This window comes from Octodon degus, unplaced genomic scaffold, assembly GCF_000260255.1.
Source record: "Octodon degus isolate 3935 unplaced genomic scaffold, OctDeg1.0 scaffold00021, whole genome shotgun sequence".
NCBI lineage: Eukaryota > Metazoa > Chordata > Mammalia > Rodentia > Octodontidae > Octodon > Octodon degus.
Window position 1 is genome coordinate 3,131,641 of NW_004524597.1, and position 19,270 is coordinate 3,150,910.

The following is a 19,270-nucleotide window of genomic DNA, read 5'->3' on the forward strand; positions in this document are numbered from 1 at the left end:
ACTGCAGTGTCAGCTGAGACCCATGTTTCTTTCCTCCAGTAGCTGGCTGTGCCCCAAGCCAAGGGTTCCCTACCTCAGAACTCCTGACACTTCAGGTTGGCTCATTCTCTACTGAGGGGAGGGGGCATCCTGTGCACTATGGGGTGCTTAGCAGCATCCTGGCTTCATCCCTGGATTTCATGAGCACCCGTCTCTCCTACTACAACCAAGGATATCTCCAGACATTGTCCAATGCTGCTGGGGACAAAACACCCATAACTAGGGAATACTATTCTAATGGATAATTTATATTAATAATTCATTCAACAAAATGTTTCAAGTGGCTACTTTGTGACAGACAATATGCCAGTTACATAGTGCTATCTCAAACAAACAAGGTCCCTGCCCCAGGGAGATTTATTTATTTCTTTTGGAGCCTTAATCTTCTCAAATGCAAAATGGGTAGAGCCACACTGCTGATCTCCTTGTTGGAAAGATGAAAGGAAGTCTTGTGAGTGGCTGGCCCCAGACACAAAGATGAGATGATGAAGGAGACGGACCCAGGCATCCAGGGAGAGGTGAGTGTGGCCAGGGCCACCAGGCCTGGAGAGTGCCACACACAGCAGGAGCCAGGCAGGTAGGGAACAAAGAGTTGGAACTGGGGGCAAGAGGAGAGCTGGAGAGGGACACAGATGACACGGATACAAGACACAGAGGGAGGCAGTGGAGAAGGGCACTGCACCCCAGGAGAGGGAAACGCTTGTGAGGCAGGTCCATGCAGGGACCTGGGTCAGCCACTGGGCCCAGCACAGTGGCTCTTCTGTTTTTCCTAAGCTTATCTAATTTTAGTTATAAAGGTTAAAATTGAAAAAAAAATCGCTGGCTAGTTCAGTGCACTCTTTGGCGCAGGGCCCTCACTGAAGGGTCAGGGATGGGCACACAGTTTTGGAAGGACACGAGGCCTCTAGGCTGTGTGGTTATTACAGCAATTGTGGCAAGCGCATTAAAAACATCTGCAAACAGCAGAGGGAGCATGCAGATGGCCTGCATAGGCTGGCCCCAGCAAGTTCACGCAGAAAATGCTGGCTGGGTGGACTCAGGCTGGGAGCACTTGCTCAGCCTGACCAAGCTGTGCCCGAAGCTCTGTGGGCAACAAGTTCTCGGCACGGACACAGGCCACTCAGTGGACTCCCAGCCCACAGCAGTGCTGCTCTCTGGCTGCTGCCAGAAGGCTGTGACAGGCCCCCGAAAACCATATTGGCTCACGGAAGGCTAGCACTTACCAAGCTTTTGAAATGACCGTGTCTCAAGGGCAAGCCTTTGCTGAACTTCTGACTTTATTAGAGCTATATTGCAAGAACAGTCAGGGAGCCACGTGTGATGAAGGTGACAGGTCACGCTGTTGGTTCTGCAATGATCTTCCAGAGCTCCTGCAACAGAGGAAGGACAGGCTCCTGAGATGCACAGAGATCCTCGGGGCTCCACAACAGGCAGCAATGGCGGCAGAGGACTCGGAGGATCGGCATGCAGGGCAGCACGGAGCGAGTGCAGGAGTGGAGCGAGTCGCACATCCACTGAGGCTCTGCACTGCCCTTTCTGGCTCACAGGGAGGGAGGGGCTGGGCGGAGAAAGTCTAGCCTTAGCTGAAGTGGGCGTCAGGCTATCACACAACTAAAAGGGATCAGGTGAATGGCCACCATTGTCCCCACTTTTCTGTCAGGGTCTTAACCACTACTTTCTGTGACCGCTCAAGTTCACAAGGGGCTGAGCTCCTTGGTCTATGAGGCCTGTCTAAGTGCTGGCAGGTGGAGAACACACACATGCAGGCCAGGTCCTCGAGGCAACCTCGGGTCCCCACCAGCTCAGTCTCCATTACTGTGCATGCAGAGCTGCCTGTGACCATAAGCAGAGGCTGTGGCCCACAGGGGTTGAGGTGACCAATGGAGGTCCTTCCCCAACACCACACAGAAGCCAGCCACACAAACTCAGGATGGTGTCTGCCAAGGAAGCAGTACAGGGCGCGAGAGCTGGGTTTGTGTTAGTCCTGTGTCTTCCTTTCTCCTCCTTAGAATGGGGTCTGGGTCTTTGTGGGCCCAGAAAAAGAGGCCAAGAAATACAAGAGGAACAAACGTTAACTCTGCTTCCTTGGACTCCCATGAATCCAGCTTGTGGTAATTCAGATTTGGCAAATATTTCTTAAGTATAGGGCACCAAAGCTGTAATAGGAAGGGATGTGGCTGTGGAATCAGAGCTATGCTCTTCCTGGCTGGATGACGTGTCTGGTCTCAGCTGCTGCCATGAGCTTAAGACAGCAGCAAAAGGCGCTTTGCTGAGCATGGTGGCTGGCAGGTGCCAGTTACTACTCTAGTGTCCACCCACAGGCCTGATGTGTCAGGCTGCACTGTGGCAGGGTCCCCAGGGCAAGAGTGACAGTGCAGGTGCCTGCAGGTAGCACCCAGGAGCCCTGCCTTAGGTCCTGCAGCCCATTGCACTTCTCCTCTACTGGATTCCTGGTCCCTAAGAAACCCGCTGCTTTCCTGCTGCCTCTGACGTCTGAGCGACCTACAGGGAAAGTCAGTACTCAGGGTGTGCCTGCAGGCCGTCTGGGGTGGTGGCTGCTGACACCAGCTTTACCAGGCCTATGGGTACTGCCTCCTGCAGGGCTGAACGCATGGCCTGAGTGGGGCCCTGGCCCATCCTCTACCTGGAGCCAGCAGCTGCCTGCCAGAGCAGTTCAGAGACCTCACAGGAGTACCCACCAGCTGCCGGATGCGCTCATACACCAGCAGCTGCGGGAAGGAGGCCTCCACTGGCTCCACCACAAAGCGCAGCCTGCCGTCCGAGCGCGTTTCCAGCGCATGCAGAGAGGAGCGGAAGTGATCGTAGGCTTCACACGTGATGTCCAGGTGTCTCAGTGTGAAGTTGAACCTGGGGATGAAACCAGCAGACACACAAACTGCTGTCACCACTGGGAAGGGCTGGTTTCCCCACAGCTACTGCCTGTTCCTCAGTGATCTTGTTTCCTGTGGGTAGACTAGAACTCAGTGCCCACCATGTACTCACTAAGCATTTGAGCCAATTACTTCTTGAACCTGTACAATAGCATGAGAGGTGCAAATGGTTCCACCCATTTCATAGGAGTCTTGGAAAGCTGATTATTCCCATGGAAAGATAAATACAGTGCCTGCCTCTGCCGAGCTGTAAAGTGGCACAAGGGCAGACTGGCAAGGCCTCTGTGTGCTCCTGAAAGCTGCTGCACTAGCACAGACTCGTGGAGTTGTTCCAGAGCTGTGAATGATGAGAGGCGGAGGTGCAGCAGATGCTAAGTGCACGGAGGACAGAGGACGCACTGTTGGGAGCGGGCGGGTAGTGGGCATGACAGAGAACAGGAGGAGAGGGACTTCAGAACTGGGTCTCCCCTCAGACACGCACATCTTTCAACACCAGAATCTGCAAGATGATTCAACTTGACAATCAAGCTCCTCCCCTGTCCCCTTTCTGTCCCAAATCTTTTATTATGAAAAAATCTGCAAGTGCAAAACCAGCAGGGACAGCAAACAATCTGCCATGAACTCATCACCTAGTGCCAGCCCTTGCCACCCCATGCCACCTACCACTACACCCTGCCTCTCCCCAGGCCCCTGCTACTCAGGACCAAACGCTAGACACTGCAGTGTATCCTGTCAGTGCACGAGAGGGGAACGCGACAAGGTGATTCTTTGCCTAAGGCAAACCTCACAGTCAGTTTTTACCGTCACGTATTTATTGCTCAACCTTTCACAACTGTCCTAGTTTGGCCTTTTGTAGTCTGTAGAAAAAGGATCCAAGGGAGTCCCCTATGTTCCTATGCACAAAGTCTGTACTGTTATCAGCCCAAACCATGCTGCAGCAGATACACGAGAGTTTGGCTCTAAGCAAAGCTCTAGTGTGAAGAGGGGGAGTGGAAGCAAAGTGACATTCCACACACGACCTTACCAAGAGGTGCAGGGCTAGCTCACAGAAAAAAGCTCTTCCACAGGGACAGACTCTATTCCTATTTTTATTATTAGACATTTCAGTTTTGTTTCTAGGTTTTGTTAAAGATACAGGAAGACAGAAAAGCTTATTATTTTTTTTTTTTAGTTCACAGGAAAATGAAATACAGGCGATGCTACCGTGGCTACAAAGGGCCTCAGCCTCTAGACTTCCACAGTGTGTGCTGAAGCCAACGGTGACGGCCAAGCAGCAGTCAGGGCCCTCATCGGCCGCCATCTCTCTGTGGCCCAGACAGGCCCCAGTGTCTCGCAGCTTCATCGGTATGCGGGGCGGCTGTGCTGCTCATGGTGCTTTGCATGGAGTACGAGGGGGCAGGTGTGAGGGCCTGGGGTGGCCCGTGCACAGCAGGGGCTCAGGGAATGGTGGGGTATGGCCACAGCTCACCTCTTCTCCACCGACAGCAGGGCTGTACAGGCGTTCTTCAGCCTGCAGGTGAGCCGGCACAGGGTGCGGAACAGAGCATCGGTCAGGTTGTCATCATAAAACACTGCGGGAGAGGAGAGAACCAGCCAGGGTCAGAGTGATCTGCTTGGAGGGCCCACGGGACCCTGAGCAGAGGATTTCAGCGCCACAAATGGCAGTTGCTCAGGCACACTGTTCTGGAAGGAAGTCTCTAGGCAGCAAGGAATCAGGAAGTGACGGGATACAGAATAGCAGGGGATGCAAGTCACCACAAGGATCTCCTGACCTTCGGCTGCAAACAGCACGGTGGTGTGGTCATAAAGGTCAGCGATGTCCTCTTCTGACCAGCTGAAGGGGACCTCAGGATCTGCAGGAGAATGATGCTGTGGCCCAGTCCTTTCTCCACTGGCCACCAGCTCTCCCCAAGACAGGCCCAAGGAAGTTTCCAGATAGGAGAAAGGGTTGGAGGCAGGCTGATAGAGCAGGTACTGCCATGCAGGCCTCTGTCCAGCACACAGGCTCCAGGGCCACCGCTGGCTGTGGGACAGCCACAGGGCAAGGACCGCACTGCTTGCCAGTGAGGGGCAGGCAGGTTCCAGCCGCATCCACTGCCCTGGTCAGCAGCCGTGTGAGGACACGATCTGTGTTGCTATCCAGATCTCTCCTGCCTCCATTCACTGCCTTATGACCCCAAAACACTCGCCACACCACTCTGTGCTTAGAGAAAGGGCCTAACAGATTGGGATGTTGCTCAGCAGTAGAGCACTTGCCCAGCATGCAGGAGGCTTTAGGTTCCACCACCAGCCAGGCATGGCGGCACATGGCTGCAACCCTAGCACTCAGGAGGTGGAGGCAGGATGGCTGCCCTGAGTTTATGACCAGCCTGGGCCACATAGTGAGTTCAAGGCCAGCCTGAACCAGGCAAGACCCTGTTGCCAAAAACATCAAAAAACAAAACCAACCCAAACCAAAACAAAAACGGGCCTGATACTGCTTCCCTCAAGGACTGCTGGGAAGGTGAGGTCGCAAAGTGTGTGAAGGGCTTGGCAGGTGACTGGGACTCAAAGTCACGTTTTCTTCACCTGCCTCTGGCAGGGTAAAGGAGAGCAGCCCGTCTCTGAAGAGCAAGCATCAGGCTGCCTGGAACAGCCCACACAAGACTTAGAAAACCTTCCCACTCAAGGAGCTTCCTGGCTCCTGGGGTCTGTGCCTGGGCACTGACAGACCTGCAGTCGTACCCTGACCCAGCACAGTGCCAGCTATGTGGCCTCTGATGTGAGGGCTGCTATCCACACCTCACGCATACTGCATTGTACCTACCTCACGGAATCTGAACAACACCATGCATGTGAGTTGCTGGCACAGAGCAGGTGCCTGGAGAAGGCCAGCTGCCACTCACTGGCCAGGGGAGAGAACCGGCCAGGGGCTGGTGGGATGGTGGTGGCAGCCGGGGCTCTCTTGCTTAATCAAGGCCACACAGCTGAGACCGGGGCACAGCACAGAGAAGCTGCTAAAGAGAGGTGATGCAAAGAAAATCTCACCGGTGCAGAGGTGGTCCTTTAGCCAGTCCAGCTCCCTGACCTTCACTACACCACCTGCAGGAATGAGAATGAGTGGCACTCCCGAGCTCTCCAGGTAATTAGGAAAGTGAATCTTTACTACGCCGTTAACACCCGCCTATCCAGCCTCCATCTCGCCCTTCACCTGCCTGCCCACCTGTGTCTCTTCTTTCCACCCTCATTTCCTCTTTCCTGAGTGTCTAGTGCCACTGACTGTACCAGACACAGGGAACATAAACATCTGAGTCCTGGTTTCTGTCTTTGGGGACCAGCCATAGAAGGGGAGACTGGCAGGTTAACAGATGCTACAATACAGCAAGGTGGGGGCAATGCTGACAGGGGCGCAAACTGCCTGAAGGAGAGAGGACTCCACGTCAGGTCAAGGGCTGTTGGGGGGCTCTGCACAGCATGTGGCTGTGCCTCCCATCTTTAGTGACAGCCTCTTGCACCCTGCACATTCACTGGCATTGCCAGAGCAGGGAGGGCAGACACCACTTAGCGAGCCAGGGACACAGACAGTAAAATACAATGTCATTAGTATCTGGTGCAGACCGGGGGGAGCACTGGGAAGGTTGGTGTGGAGGGAGGGGGTGACTTCAGAGACGGGCAAAGGTGCAGGAGGGGTGTGGATAAGTCTGTGAGAGGACAAAGAACCACAGGGGACAAGAGCCAGGACCTGAAGACAAGAGGTGAGCAAGGAGCATGGTCCCAGTGCCTACAGCAACAGGAAACCTCTGAAGGGCCTGAGTCCCACAGGGTCGATTCTTTGCCTGAGGTCGAGAGAGCAGTCCTGCCACAGGCAGGAGGGCTCCACTGTCCTGTGACATAAACCCATTCCCACAAGCTGCAGGGACACAGAGACTGGACAGACAGGCAGGCAGAGCGAGGACATTGAGGGAGAGGCTGAGCCTGTGACCTGAACCCCTGGCTCGCTGTCAGAAGAGGCAGGGAAGGCAGGCAGCAGTCAGGCCAGGGAGGTGTGCAAATCAAGGAAGCACTTGTGCGCATCCCCTGGGCACTGGTACCCTGGCAGGTTCAACCTGCATCTCAGCAAGGCCATTCTGGACGTTGTTCAGAAGACAGTCTGGGAAGGCCAGTTGGGGGTGGAGAGGAAGACACCGCCGGCTTCCAGGCCAGAAGGAGCTGAAGGGGGATGTGGTGGTGGGAGCGGGCAGGTGGCCCAAGTGCAGATCCCTTGTGAAGCTATGTGAAGCCAGGACAACACCGGCTCCCTCCATTCACCTGGTGCAAAGGGAAGCAGGTGGAATCCCACCAGCCAATGTCACCATCTTGGTTGTTTCTCCCGCCTGTCAAACAGAAACCTCCCTTGCTGCTGGGCCTCACCTCCTGTGGCAGCCAGGTGGCTGTTTAGGGTAATGTTCCGCTGGCACATGGCCAGGAGGTCTGCGCCGACATCTGGAATGACAGAGGGCAAGCCAGAATGTGCTGTTAGTACACTTCTGTCTTCAGGGTTCCACCTGGAGAGCTGCTACCAACAGCAGGACTGCAGAGACCAGAGCCATGCCGCCCTTCTGAGTTCTACTGCCCAAAATAAAGACACGCACCGCAGGCTCTTTTCAGTGAGCACCCTCTCCTAGCAGAGTGTCTCATCCTGGTATCTGGAAGGCAGAGGAAAGAGAACCCAGCCTTTCTCAAGCACATATATGAAAATGCACTGCACAGGCACCTTGAAGCTGGCATCAGGACTCCCACTTGGCAGGCTGAGCCCCTGAGGAGGTCCTATGACCAGTGAGGGTCCTCTGCACCCCAGAGAAATGAGGAGGGGTATCCAGTACGATTCACTACAATGCAGAGCAGATCCAAACTGGCCAAGGTGCTCTCCTTGTAGCCGATTTACTGTCTGCTACCAGCAGTCTCTCTGGCTACCCAAGTGAAGTGGAATTTCTCACCGTTTCAACAGAACTGATTTGTAGCACAGGAAATGTTTCCCAGGAAAGAGTGCTTTGAAAAACTTAACTTTCATTCAGGAGGATGTCCAAGTGGAAGGTACAGACTGTCCTGTGAATGACATCCCGTGGGTCTATGATGGGCACAGTCAGGTCCACCCCAATCAGTGCACACTCCCTAGGATTACACTGCTGGCACTGTGGCTTAAGCTAGCATGTCTGCTTAGAGTCTCCTGTGGATTCTAGGAGGTGATTGGCCCTCAGGGCATGACACTCATCAGTGCAGGACTCCACTGGGTGTTCTCGGCTGAACACGCTCTTAGATGGGGCCTGGCTGGAAAAGGTGGGTTACTGGGGGCAACCTCTGGAGGCTGCAGCTCCCTCCCCAGTCCTCCCTTCCCTCTGATTCCTGGCTGCTGTGGTGCAAGCAGCTTCTGCCATGGCCTTCTACCATGATATTCTTGCCTCGGATGCAGCTGACCGCAAGACTGAAATCTGAGCCAAATAAAACATGAGCCAAATTAAGCCTCTCCTTCATGTTGAGGGTGTCAGTTATTTTGTCCCAGCAATGGGTAATCTGACTAATGCAGTACCCAGGGGTCACTAAGAGCCTGTGACAGGGAACCTAGCACTAGCGCTTCTCCTGTACCACTAGGTCACAAGCATGTTGAGTGACAGGCTTAAGGGTTTGGAAATCTTTTTTCTTCCTTCTAATTGGGTGCTGGGATCCAACCAGAGCCCCACACGTTATGCATGCTCAGAGAATCATTCACAGCCTCCCCATTTAAAAATCTGTATGGTAGTTTTTGTTATAAGAAATCTTATGAGGGATTCTAATATACACAACAGGTGAGAGGAGCAGCTACGACTGAGGGGGTAGGAGCCCTGGAGTCCCCCAAAAGCCCTATGTACCCACCAGAACTATGCTCCACAGATAGCCTGAAAAACACCCATACAACCAAATCCACACTGTGAGCAACTAGGTCCAGCCAAGGGTCTCGGGTCTCAGCGGCAGCTCAGGAAGGACCTGGGACCAGCACTGAACGGTAGCCTCAGTCAGTGCATTTGTACAAAGGGACGGTGAAAAGCCCCTTGGCTACTGTCCAGGGCCGCTATAAAGTTACAGCCTGGCGCTGAGACATGTGCGAAGGCTGTGCGCACCGTAACATCCCACCTAAAAGCGACTTCTCTATGCAGATCAACCTCTGTTGCAAGGATGGCATAAGCTGATTATACCTTGCTATGATGCGCTGGGCACCCAGCAAAGCTCTGGGCTGTTCCACTGAGGCTTGACTCGCTGGAAGTTCACATGAAATGGTCAAGGGTGATCAAGGAGCATCACTTCGTGTGGCTTCCTGGCCACGGGACACCCTGGCATGTACGATGGGGATGCCCCAACAGCAGGACACCAGCTCCCCCTTTCCCAGCTCAGAAGCAAAGTCAGCACCCTGAAAACCGTCTAGGAAACAAAGACCTACAGTCCACCCCAGCAAACACCTCTTTCTGCTTAGCAGACCTGAGACTGAAAATATCATCACGCTGCCCATCTGAGGAGACTGCGGCTCTCACAGTCCAGCGCCTGCTTTCAGTTCCATCAATGGCACTTCACTGCTGTCAGTTTGTTGGTTCTGGTCACCGTACAGGGTTGGGTAAGATGCTCAGAACAGAGGGGTCAAAAAAGAAGGATCCAGGGGCTGGGCATGTAGGTCCTTGATAGAGTGCTAGCTTAGCACTGGCAAGGGCCTGGGTTTGATCCCCAGTGTCACCAAAAAGAAAATAATTCCAAGTTACCTGGCTGCTGGGCCATATTCAAAAGAACTTTTAACAAAATGGGAAAACACTCTTGGAAAAAATGCCTGTCAACACTCTGCGCCAGATGTACTTCATTTTTTGAGATGATGCATACACAAAGGAAAAAGCTTGTAACATCTACATGAACAGTTAAAACGGAGGCTGAAACGCAGTACCCGGGGGCCAGTGCCTCAGTTCTTGTATTCACTGTGGATCCCCGATGCCTAGAGGTGTCCTGGGCACACAGTAGGTGCTGAACAAATGGTATCCTGCTGGACCAATCTGAGGGTTGTAAAATTACAACTAATTTTTATTTGCTGTTTTATAGACATTTCAAAGAACAGACAAAATTTCCATAACCAGGAGGAAATGATAAACCCGCTTTTGAGGTCGTATGACAGGAACAACCTCAGCGATTTCTTCGGGTATTTGCTTTCTTGGGGTGTGAGGAGAGACAGAGTGCTAGACGCTTCTGATACCCAGTGGTCTGTGGCCACAGAGGAGGTGCTGTGGACTGCTGCACCACCATCAGGGAAGAACAGTGCGGCCGGGACTCAGGGAGCAGGGTGGCAGATGCACAGCAAACCTGCCTCACGCTTGGGCCCCCACTTCATTACCTGTACAGTACACGGTCCGCGCCATGGTTGCTGCCACGATGCTGGCGAACCCCGTGCCCGCCCCGAGCTCCAACACAGTCCGTCCCTGGAACAGGTCCCTCCTGAACAGGATGTAGTCTGCCAGGAGCAGGGCACCCTGCCACACCTGGGGGGAAGAGGACAGAGGAGGTGATGGGAGGCTCTGGAGAGACCCTTTGGGGCCAGGGGCCGCAGATAGGACATACCCACCTGCTTGCCAACGTCCTCCAGGGGGGTGGCCATGGTGTGCTCTAGACAGGATGGGAACCAAAAGAGAAATGCCTGCTGTGAAAAAGGGGACAGGCAGAAAAGCACCAATGTGGCCAGGTGGACAGGGGAGTAGGGTGCTCTGGACAGCTGCAAAAGCTTTAGGCTGGGAGCCAGGGACCAAGGGTCACTCTTCTCCAAACCCCTGGGCAACTGCCCCATGGCCCAGACTGTGTCATGACAGCCTAGTTATAAATATGCACCATGCATATTTTATGTCCAATAAGTACAACTTTACAATTCCAATATATTCACCTGCTAATAATAATCACAACTCGTTCCCAAGTATTTTCTTACACTTGGAACTGCATTAGAAGTGTACAACATGAGTCTGAATTTCTATTCTTTTTTTTTTTTTTTTTTAAAGTTGATGAGTTCAGTGTTCCCAAATACAGAGTTTGTTAGGATAAAATTCTAGTGTGGTAGGGGAAGGGACGAGAAAGACGAGATTAAGGAAGAAAAAGAACACAGGACCTTTCTGCTGTGCAACTGGAACATGATCCTGTGTGTGTGAGACACGGCTATGATGTTAAAACATGGCACAGTAGGCTCTTGCTCAAACCAAACCACAGATTTAGAAACACAAAGAAACATGTAGGGGCGGGGGAAAGTGGGGCAAAGGGTAGAGTAGGGATACTGGCCCGGCTCCCAGGATGCCTGCTCGTCCCTGGTCCTTTCTGGCTCCTGCAAGCTCTCGGTGTGAGCATCTCACCATGTGGATGGGCCAGGCACCTAAAAATGTGTGCTGCTGTCACCACCAGCCCAGGACACAAGCCAATCACCCTGTCCCCAAGCCAGGAGGTCTGTGGTCTGAGGGCTTCTTTAGGACAAGTGTGGTGAAGGATTCCTGCCCTTCATGCAGACTTAGAATTTACGGCCCCAATGAAATGACTCACATTCTTCCTGTGCACCAGCTTCCTGTTGGGCTTGATAACATTAATTTGGAAGTCACTTTGGGTAACCAGACCTCCTTTCAGATGGATGTAAGGACAGTGTGATGGCCTAGCATGTGGGGATCTGCTTTGAAACTGGAGCATAAATATACCAGCAACCAACTGCCCTATCCCTCTAATGAACCAGACAGGTGGGCAGCCAGAGGCAGACTGCGGCTCACACACAAGGTCCTTTCTCCTTGATCTGGGCTATTCCCACTTACAGATGCAGATGGGCAGATCCAGGCTCAACCACAGTGCTCCAGAGTCAGGCTCAAGTATGTGCACTAGGGGTGGGCAGCTCTCCTTGGGAGGGCACATGGATCTGAGGTCAGGCCCTGAGGAAGAACCAGGTCTTGTCACCCTCTCAATGGGTGACATCACCTGCTTCACATCCTGGACTCTGAGCTGTAATTTTCTCTTGCATCAAAGGGAAGGAAGATCTGCTCATCCTTGGGTTGTAACCGGCTTCAGTCAAGTCACACTTTGCAGGGAGCCAGGTCTTGGCAGATACTGGGAAACTGCTGATCAAGCCACATGCCCAAACTCTTGTAGAGTTGGTGGCCCCCTGGAGCATACAGAGGGAAAATTACTATTAGCCTGACGTCATGACCAAGGGCAATAAAACCCAACTAGACCAAAATATGGCAAGATATTTCCCTGAAGCCAATTTGGTGCAAAAAAGGATTTTAAAATCTAGTCATTTGTGAGATTAAAAAAGTTCTGACTTACTAGGCTTTATTTATTAAATTATATGATCAAATCCTAGGACAGCTGTATATAGCATCCTGTTCTATAGGTGCAAACCTGAGTGTCTGGGTGAACAGCGCCATGCACAAAGCTGCTTGGCTTGTGAGGGGTGGGGATCATGCCAAAATCTAGCCCTGCTTGACCTGTAAGCCCAGGGCTCAGCATCATTTTGTGGTGGTGGTGCAGGATTTAGGTATTAGAGGTCATCCCTTAAGCACAGGAACTTAGCTACACAATGCTCTCCCCAGAGATGGCCAGAACCAACAGTGAGTGGAGAAACAGGTGCAGGTATGGGACATGGTGACTGCAGCGAAGGGCATGTGGGGCAGCTGCCAGGCACTGGCCCGTCCTGTGGCCTCTGCTCTTAGCTTGCAGGATGTAGGATGTGAAGTACATGAACACTGGAAACTGACTCATGGGAGGACTGACTCTGTGCTCCCCTGAGGGAAATGACCTCTTGCCAGCACTTGAGAATCAACCTTTCATCCTGCTCAAGCCACTTTCAAAGGCTCTGATCGCTTGCCCCTAGGGACTGTGGCCACAGACAGACCTGGGTGTGAGTTCCACATCTGCAGGTGACTAGCTGGGTGACCTGGGGCAAGTTTTGCAACATCTCAGGGCCTCAGTCCTTATCTCTGTGAAGAGGGTAGACTCATCCCTCCTGTAGAGGCCACAGGGCCAGAAAATGTCTGCAGAAAATACAGCGTGGTCCAATGTGGACTGTCACCCCCCACCAGAACAGTCTAGAACAGACTGCTCGGTAGTGAACAGAACTCAGTAACTCATGTGTGGACACATGTCAAAGTGGCTGTTCTGTCTGGCTGTGAATGTGACTATTGCCCTACAAGCTCAATGTGGCCAGGGTGGGCCTTTCCACAGGCCCTAGGCTGCACTTATGACGCTGGATCTCAACAGATTCAGAACAGAGCTCTCCTTGTGAGTCCTGGGGTGGGAGGATGGGCTCCAGTCTCCTTGCCTGGGTGCCTCTTGGAGGTCTGTGGAGTCTAAGGGAGACCACGTTGGTAAAACATCCAACAGGTGCTCAGCCAATGCTGGCTTTTCTCCTGTCCTCACTCCACAATCTCTGGAGTTTCCAGAGCACTGTGTCCCTAGATTCTAGACTGGAGTCTCCAGAGCACTGTGCTGCCCCTGCACTGGGAGGCAGCATCCTGAGCCCAGCCCGCATTTCCTCCCCTTTCCCTCCCAGCTCCTGTGAATCGCCTCACCCACACTTGCGCTCTGGCCCCTTTCAGAGTTCCCTGTTGCCTACCAGCCTGGCCAAGCCCTCCACACACACTATCCTGACCCACATTCCCAGCATACTGAGTTACAGCACAGGGACATGGGAAGCAGTGGCAGAGTCTTCCTAGAGAAGGTGACAGTTAAACTGGGACCTGCACAACAGCTGCAAACATACTAAGGAAGCAAAGGCTGGTGGCAGGCATCCTGGGAAAGAGACAAGCACAGCAGAGGCCCAGAAGTTAGGAGGCATGTGGGAGGCTATGAGAGCTGATGCAGTGTGAGTTGCAGCTGGAGTGGGAAGCAGAGGCCAAGCCACGCACAGCCCTCTCAGCTGTGTCATCTGGACTCTATCCTGAGGACAATGGGGAGCTGAGGAAGCCTTCAACAAGTGACCGATATGCCTTGCAAAGTGCTCTCTGCTGGCAGAGACACTTGTTTGCACTTTTATGCTTATGATATCCTGGCCTGGGCCTGACCGAGGACCTATTCTGCTGCAAATACATGGGCCACCCTGAGGGCAGCAGAGCCAGGCCTTCTTTTACCTATTTTGATGATAGTCTGGGGGCAGCTCTCAGGTGTTTCATCTTCTAGGATGTCCTCTTCTTCCTGGGTTAGAACTGTGGGTTGTACCTTGTCTCGTGGTGGCTCTGCAGGGTCAGGATCAGAGGCAGCCCGTGGTCTTCTCACCACATCCAAATCCCCATCCTCATCCAGCTGAGCACCTGCCTCTTCCTGGCTGGTGCTGTCAGAACTGGCCCAGAGGGAGAAACCCTCATGACCACAACCCCTTCCAGGAGGGGACCATGGGCCACTGGTCCCAGCAGGAGGGGTCTCCTGTGTGGTGACACATTTGTGATCACCACGCTTAGCCCCTGAGTCCGTCCAAGAGTCTTGGCTCCATAGAAGCTTGAACTGGGATAGGAAAACTGAAAGGCAAAATAAGACATAAAATAACTCCAAAGCATCTTTTCTTTAGCTCCTATTCTTGTTTGAAAAATCTGATTTCCACCTGGATGGAATTTTAAAAGCTGGATGGACACACCCTAACAACAGCAGAAAAGGCCCATTTAATTTTGTAGGGACCACTGGCTTGTGCTGCTGGGGCCACACAAGCAGCCAAAACCAGCAATCAGCACAGGCTCCTGAGGATCTATGACACAGGTATGAAGATGTAGGCATCCATCTACCTACCCATCCACACACCCTCGCACATGGCCCCCTTATCTTGTTTAATTCTCAGAATCACCACGGACATGGCATATCTGCTCCTACTCACAGATAAACAGGCTGACAAATAGAGGGAGCTACTAAGACTGCACAGCCACGTCTATGGCTGAGGCAGGATTCAAACAACCTCTTCTACCCTCTGGCTGACATCATTTTTGGTCTACTGTTCTATCTCTTTATTTTATTTTTTATTCATGTATTTGGTAAAGGTCTTGCTATGCAGCTTAGACTCATAGCGATCCTGTTTTCAGCATTCCCATGCCTGGTCTTGGGGACCCAGCATGGGGCTGGCAGTGCATGCAGTATTGGGGATCGAACCTGGGTCCTTGCACTTGCTAGGCAGGCACTTAGACTGCTATCTTCCTGGCCCTGTTCTGGCTCTTAGGCCTGGTTGACAGACAAGAAATATAGTGTTTCTCACCATCTGGTGGCCAGAAAGTCACTAGGACAAGCTTTCAATGAAAATATACACACCAGGGCCAGGTGTGGTAATGCATACATAACCCAGCACTCTGGGAGGCCGAGGCAAGATCACAAGCATGAGCCCAGCCTGGGCAACTTAGTGAAACCCTGTCTCAAAATAAACGTAGAAAGAATTCTCCAACTATAGCTCAGGTTCTGGATTCAATCACCAGTAAGTAAACAACTCCGCCCCACATCCAAAAGTGCTAGGACAGCAGGTTAGAGGCAGGCAGAGCAAGGGCTTCAGAGCTGGAAGCCTCGCACTGAGACCTAGCATCTATGTCTGACCCTGGGGCGAGTCACGTCTCTCTTCTGAGCCGTAGCATAGTAAGTGTCCACCCCTGGCTTGTCTAAGGATATGACGGTATGATAACAGAAAGCACCTGGCCCAGAGCAGGCACTCCATACCCGTTTCCAAATCTCTCTTCTTTCTACTCCCTTCACCTTTTTTTTTTTCTAAAGAGAGGGTCAAAGTTGCCCAAGTTGGTCTCAAACTTGTAACCCTTCTGCCTTGGCCTCCCAAATAGCTGGGATTATAGGGATGTACCACGGTTCCTTAGCTACCATGACTTGACATGATGCAGCACTCACTTTCTCCACATGACTGTAAGTTCACTGAGGGCAGAACTCAATTTATGAACTCCTCCACTGCCGGCATCAGCAATACGCACATGCTAGGTGCCTGGGGAACACAAGACTGGGCTCAGTGAAGGAAGCGTACTTAGATGACAGAAGGATGACATGTGAGCAGTCCAGTCTTCCCAATGTTTTACCCAGAAATTAAAATGGGTTCTGCAGGGTGCTTGGGGACTGTATTAATGCTAGGATCTTACCGGGCTGCCCCACGCCATTCAGCCGCACCATGAGGTGTCTCTGGTTTGGGGTGTACAGGTGGACATCTGACAGCACCGTGTCACTTCTGAAGGTGACCTCATCCATGGCTGGGTCCCACATGACTCCTGGGCCGGGAGCACCTGAGAGGTGAGGACAGGTCCTCAGGGTGGCAGGCCTCAAAGGCTAACAGTATAGGACACCCTACCAGGTGGGGGGGGGGCACTGCTCATCATCACCAAGAACGTGCTTTCCTTGCCAATTCCTTTCCAGTATTTACTAAGGCGAAAGTCTCAGGGCCTTGGCAGGGGAAAAGAATTCTGCCAGAACTAATTGCTATTTTGTGTGCACAGTATTCATTTTCACAGTAATATTCTATTTATAGTAACTGACCCGAGTTTTCATTTACAGTGATAAATTCTCTTTGAATTCCTTGAGAGCTCGCTGCAGACATCATGACATGACCCCTTAATTCTCATTTAGGGTCTGTTCCCTAAGAATACTTTCCTGTATGATGGTAAGACCATTTGCACACTTATGACCAAGACTGTCTAATATCACCTAAAATTCAGGTCACAGTAAATCTCCTGTCTCCCAAATGTCTTTCACTGCTAATTTTTCTTAAATCAGAATCCAATCATGATTTATGCTTTGCAGTCAGGTGTTAAGGGCCCTTAGCCCGTTTTTCTTACTCTAGAAGCTAACATCACCTCCCACATATCATTTGTTGTTTTAGTTTTCCTATTAAAACAGTGAGTGGATTTAAAGGAAATGCAATTAAGGGGCCCACTGGGCAGGTGATACAGACATGGAAAAATTATGAAGGTGACCAGGCAATAACTAGAATTTGGAAAACCAGGCCTAGGTTAAAAAATAGGAAGGATTTTCCATCAACAAAATGTTCTACTTCATCAAAAGGCACCAAACAGCAGCAACGGGGTGGGCTTTGCAGTTCAGTAGGTGAAATACAAACACTAGTCACCTATATAGCTGTGTGACCTTGGGGCAAAATCACTTCACCTCTCTGGTCTTATTTCTTCAGGTATATTCTCACTCAGGTCAGGTGTGTGTACTACGTCATGAAATTTTCAGGGCCTCCAACTATTCAAATGGAAAATGAGATCACCATAGCCCCGATGTCATGATTCAAGAACACACAACTGGATTTCCTATAATTACCTGCTTGCCATAAAAGAGCAAAAGTTGTCCTAACGAAGAATTTTGTGAAAAGAAGACTCTCATATAAACCTACTCACCATACTGGCCTTCCTACTCAATACTGCAAGTGAATCTGGCAATTCAGTGGAGGATTTATTGTGAATAAAACTGTTAGCTAAAGAAGACTGGTAAAATGAGGTTGGATCCAGGGGGAAGAACTCCACCACTGCATCACACTGAACTAGCTGACCTTCCTCTTTTCCTCCCTCTTATTTATTTAGTTTTGGTCTTCAGGGTTGAATGTAGGCCTTCAGATTGAACTACAATCCTATATCCACCTCTTTAATTTTATTTTGAGACAGGGTCTCACTAGGTCCCTAAGCTGGCCAGAGTGGGCCGGAACTTCTGATTCTCTTGCCTCAAGCTCCAGGAGTGCTGGGCCTTGAGGTCTCCCAGGGCTGAGAGATGTCCTGGGGGAAAACAGAATTCCTGTCTATAGTTTTTTTTTTTTCTGGGAAAATATAGCTTCCTTTCTGCAACTGTGCAAGTTGAACACAAGCCAAAGAACATCACTTGTTGCCACAGTACAAGGTTGCAGGAAAAACTGCACCCTAGTAAACGAATGTCTATTGCTCTTTCCGAAAGTGAATATGATATCACATGCCACACTGACTTGAATACTGTAGAAACAAAAAAGCAGCTTAATTTCTAGTTCAATTTTCAAATTTAAAATTCCAAATACTCAGGCGTTTCAGGACATGAGTCCAGGTGAGGTGGAGCCCCTTTAAGGAACTCCTGCATCAGCTACCTAGGAGTAAGGAGGCCCTCTTGTCGCTGTCTCAGGGGCTGTGTGTGCAGGAAAGGAGACGGTTGCCACTTACAGGACTGGAAACATAGTACACAATAAGTAAGAATAGTAAGCACTATCGTTATAGCAATGTAATTATTAAGCTGCGGGCTGGGAAGATGGGACAAGGCAGTAGTCAGTTTGTCTAGTTCGCGACAGTGACTCAAGAGTCTGCGAATGCTGCGCTGGATGTGCAACTGGGGCTTCTTTCCTTCCTGGGCAGAGCTTTGGGGAGGGGATGGTGGTGGGGCGGGGGACACAGGCCCGAAATAAGATGGGAAACACAGCTCCCTCCCTCGGCTGCAGGAGGCTCTTTCCTAACGTTGAGCTGACAGGTATTTTTGGTTTCTTTAACCCAGTGGGGTTTGGGCTCATGCCTCTAAGGGTCCCCGCTGTCCCCAAACGCAGTCTGCTGGCTGGCGCTGGGGCCTGAAACAGCTTCCCTTCTTCCTGTCTGCCGGGTGCCACCCACTCACTGAGTAATGAGGCTCTGTGCGATTCCACGATGCTTCGTGGCCAGATGCTGGGTAATGGGAGGGCACACTGAAGACCTGGAAGCTGGAGGAACCAGCGCCCAGGATGCAGGAAAAGCCCGGCCGGACCGTGCAGTCCAGAGTCGGTTTTGGGGACCCCTCCCCCACAGCTGCTCCAGCCTCGCAGCCTCCCGGAACCCCTTCCTGTGGGATAAGCACTACTTTCTCAAATGGCAGTTAAGGCTTAATCCGACACCGAGCGGAAGGCTGTCTGGATCCCGGACGCAAGCCGAGAAGAGCCCGTGGAATCCTTTCCCGACGTCCTCGTGCACAAGGAGAAACTGAGGCTCACATGGGATCGGGATTTAGGCTTCAGGTTTGCGGCAGCCCAGATCTCAAAGCCAGGTTTGGTCCTAAAAGGCTCCCTGCACTTTACCCCATCCTCCGTTTCTCCCAGGGGCTTACCCGCCGCGACCCCCAGCCTGGAGTACCCCAGGCCCCTCGCCGCCGACTCAGGCGGCCTCCATGGCGGCAGGCCTGCGCAGGCGCAGCTCCGCCCCTCCGGTGGCCACGCCCACCTGAAAAGTGCCTCGCTGGCGCATGCGCGTGGGCCTTCGCTGCGGTCCAGGACGCCGGGAGGGACCCGCAGCCCCTGCAGAAATAGTGGCGGCTGTCACCTTCCTCGGTTTACTGCGGTGACAGTTCTGCAGGTGGGCCTCTGAACTCACCGTCTAAAGCAGTTAAATAAAACCCTGAAGTTTAAAGAGAGCTTT

The 19,270-nt window shown here is 52.0% G+C and overlaps 1 protein-coding gene across 2 annotated transcripts; it reads right to left on the reverse strand.

The window, feature by feature from the left end:
- Window positions 1–341: 341 nt before the first annotated feature.
- On the reverse strand, window positions 342–19,039 carry Mettl22 (methyltransferase like 22). 2 transcript variants are annotated; one of them, XM_023711665.1, is made up of 12 exons: window positions 18,963–19,039; window positions 17,040–17,120; window positions 16,022–16,162; window positions 14,042–14,425; window positions 10,519–10,559; window positions 10,291–10,435; window positions 7,320–7,391; window positions 5,958–6,011; window positions 4,703–4,783; window positions 4,399–4,501; window positions 2,739–2,907; window positions 342–1,409 (listed from the first exon to the last, which is right to left on the reverse strand). In XM_023711665.1, exons 3-12 carry the CDS (start codon window positions 16,140–16,142, stop codon window positions 1,374–1,376), a joined length of 1,206 nt encoding a protein of 401 aa, XP_023567433.1. In that variant the 5' UTR covers window positions 16,143–16,162; window positions 17,040–17,120; window positions 18,963–19,039; the 3' UTR covers window positions 342–1,373. The 2 variants fall into 2 exon arrangements, with proteins under 2 accessions (XP_023567433.1, XP_004628133.1); XM_004628076.2 differs by lacking the exon at window positions 17,040–17,120.
- Window positions 19,040–19,270: the final 231 nt, after the last annotated feature.

Coding starts and splice junctions, on each gene's coding strand:
- Mettl22 (XM_004628076.2), bottom strand. CDS start 16,142: ATGTGGGACCCAGCCATGGATGAGGTCACCTTCAGAAGTGACACGGTG. Junction 7,392..10,290: donor GCGGACCGTGTACTGTACAG/GTAATGAAGTGG, acceptor CTGTCATTCCAG/ATGTCGGCGCAGACCTCCTG. Junction 4,502..4,702: donor CGTGCTGTTTGCAGCCGAAG/GTCAGGAGATCC, acceptor CCTCTCCCGCAG/TGTTTTATGATGACAACCTG.